Source organism: Octodon degus, unplaced genomic scaffold, assembly GCF_000260255.1.
Source record: "Octodon degus isolate 3935 unplaced genomic scaffold, OctDeg1.0 scaffold00104, whole genome shotgun sequence".
In the NCBI taxonomy this organism is placed as follows: Eukaryota; Metazoa; Chordata; class Mammalia; order Rodentia; family Octodontidae; genus Octodon; species Octodon degus.
Window position 1 is genome coordinate 166,103 of NW_004524680.1, and position 1,551 is coordinate 167,653.

At 55.5% G+C, this 1,551-nt stretch overlaps 1 protein-coding gene across 3 annotated transcripts in view; it reads right to left on the reverse strand.

Moving 5' to 3' along the window:
• The window catches only part of Slc25a18 (solute carrier family 25 member 18), a 23,843-nt gene that overhangs the window by 6,248 nt on the left and 16,044 nt on the right, over positions 1-1,551 (reverse strand). For all 3 annotated transcript variants that reach the window (XM_023723948.1, XM_023723947.1, XM_023723949.1), the window contains exons 3-4: positions 1,331-1,453; positions 1,193-1,248 (exon numbers count right to left, since the gene is read on the reverse strand). In XM_023723948.1, coding sequence (XP_023579716.1) covers positions 1,193-1,248; positions 1,331-1,453 — 179 coding nt within the window. The remainder of the gene's footprint in view (positions 1-1,192; positions 1,249-1,330; positions 1,454-1,551) is intronic.

The following is a 1,551-nucleotide window of genomic DNA, read 5'->3' on the forward strand; positions in this document are numbered from 1 at the left end:
AAAAAAAAAAAAAAAGTTACCTCTTGAGGCCATTGGCTGCCATTGTTCAGTTTACATTGTGGCCAAGCCATCTGGCAGTACAAAATTAGTCATCTGGGTTTGAGATATTCTCGAAGTCTGAGGGCACTGAGGTTCTTTAGGAGACAACCCAGTGGGGTGTGCTTTGGGGGACGGGAAGGAATATTTCCCACGATGACCGAATTAGGGTGAGGCAAAGATTAATACAAAGCTCAACATCACCCCTGTCGGCTGTCACTTTCTAACCCAGAGTGAGTATAAGAGAGAAGGCCACATCTGCTTTAGCAGTTGCCATGAGCAAAAGGTCATGTCTGGGGTTCAGACAGACGTGGAAGAGGGGTCCTGTCGTGAGCTCACGATTTTCGAGATGCGAGAAAGAAAAAAAATGAACAAGACTCCTGTAGAGATGAGCTTGGGCTCACCAGTGAGGACTGAGATGGGCGGTGTTGGATGTCAGGTAGCAGCCGCAGGCGGCAGAAGCAGAGGCAGAAGGCGAAGGCGGCTCAGTGGGGGAGCTCCAACCCACAAGCCGCACAACTCACTGATCTGAGTCACGGCACCAAAATGTCAGGGGTTTTTGCTGGCAGTGCAGCAGAGAAGCAGAAATAAAAGCAGATGAGCTTTGCTTAGGACATGGAGAGGATTGAGGGCAGAGAGATGGGGAGATCCTCTCTTGGGACAGTCTTGCTGAGAACCCAGGCGAGCCTTGAGGTTGGGATGCTCTGGCCTCAGCCTCCCATAACTAGCTTTTTTTTTATGTTTTTATTTACTTGGTAAAGGCTTCACTTACGCAGTTCGGACTCATAGTGATCCTCCTGTCTCAGCCTCCCCAGCACTGGGATTGCAGGCATGCACCACCACGCTCCCATAGCTAGCTTTGTATTCTGTCACATGCCCGTCATCTTAGCTCTCTGGAGGCTGAGGCAGGAGAATCACAAGTTCAAGGCCAGTCTGAGGCACTTAGCAAAATGCTGAGACTGCAGAGATCTTACCAGCACACAGCCGCCTTTTCCTCCAGCAGGGTAGGCATGCTCAGCAGCCCCAGCAGCACCCAGGCCTCGACCCTGCAGCCCTCTGGGTGGAAGCAAGCAGTACCCAGTACTGCAGGCCCCCAAGGTCTAGGCCTCCTGCCACCCACTGCCCAGACCCAAGCCAGGCCCTGTGGGAAGCATACCACGGTACATGCCCAGGAAGCCCTCTGCTCGCACCGTCTTCATCAGGCAGTCGGTCCTAGGAGCAGAGGCCAGGAGAGGACGTCAGAGGTGCCCTGAGGCCCACCCTTCCAGCCTCCCCAGGGCCTCCCCTCACCTACATGCCCCGGTATGCATCGGTGCCACGCTGATTCTGCAGCCGGGTCTTGGCCAAGTCCACAGGGAACACACAGGTCACTCCCACGAGCCCCGCTAAGCCTCCGTTGATGAGTTTGGCTGTGATGCTAGGCCGTGGGGAGGAGGGGACACGGTGAGGGGACCCGGGCTGGGACAGTTGGCAGGGCCGTGGGGAAGAGGGGACACGGTGAGGGGACCCGGGCTG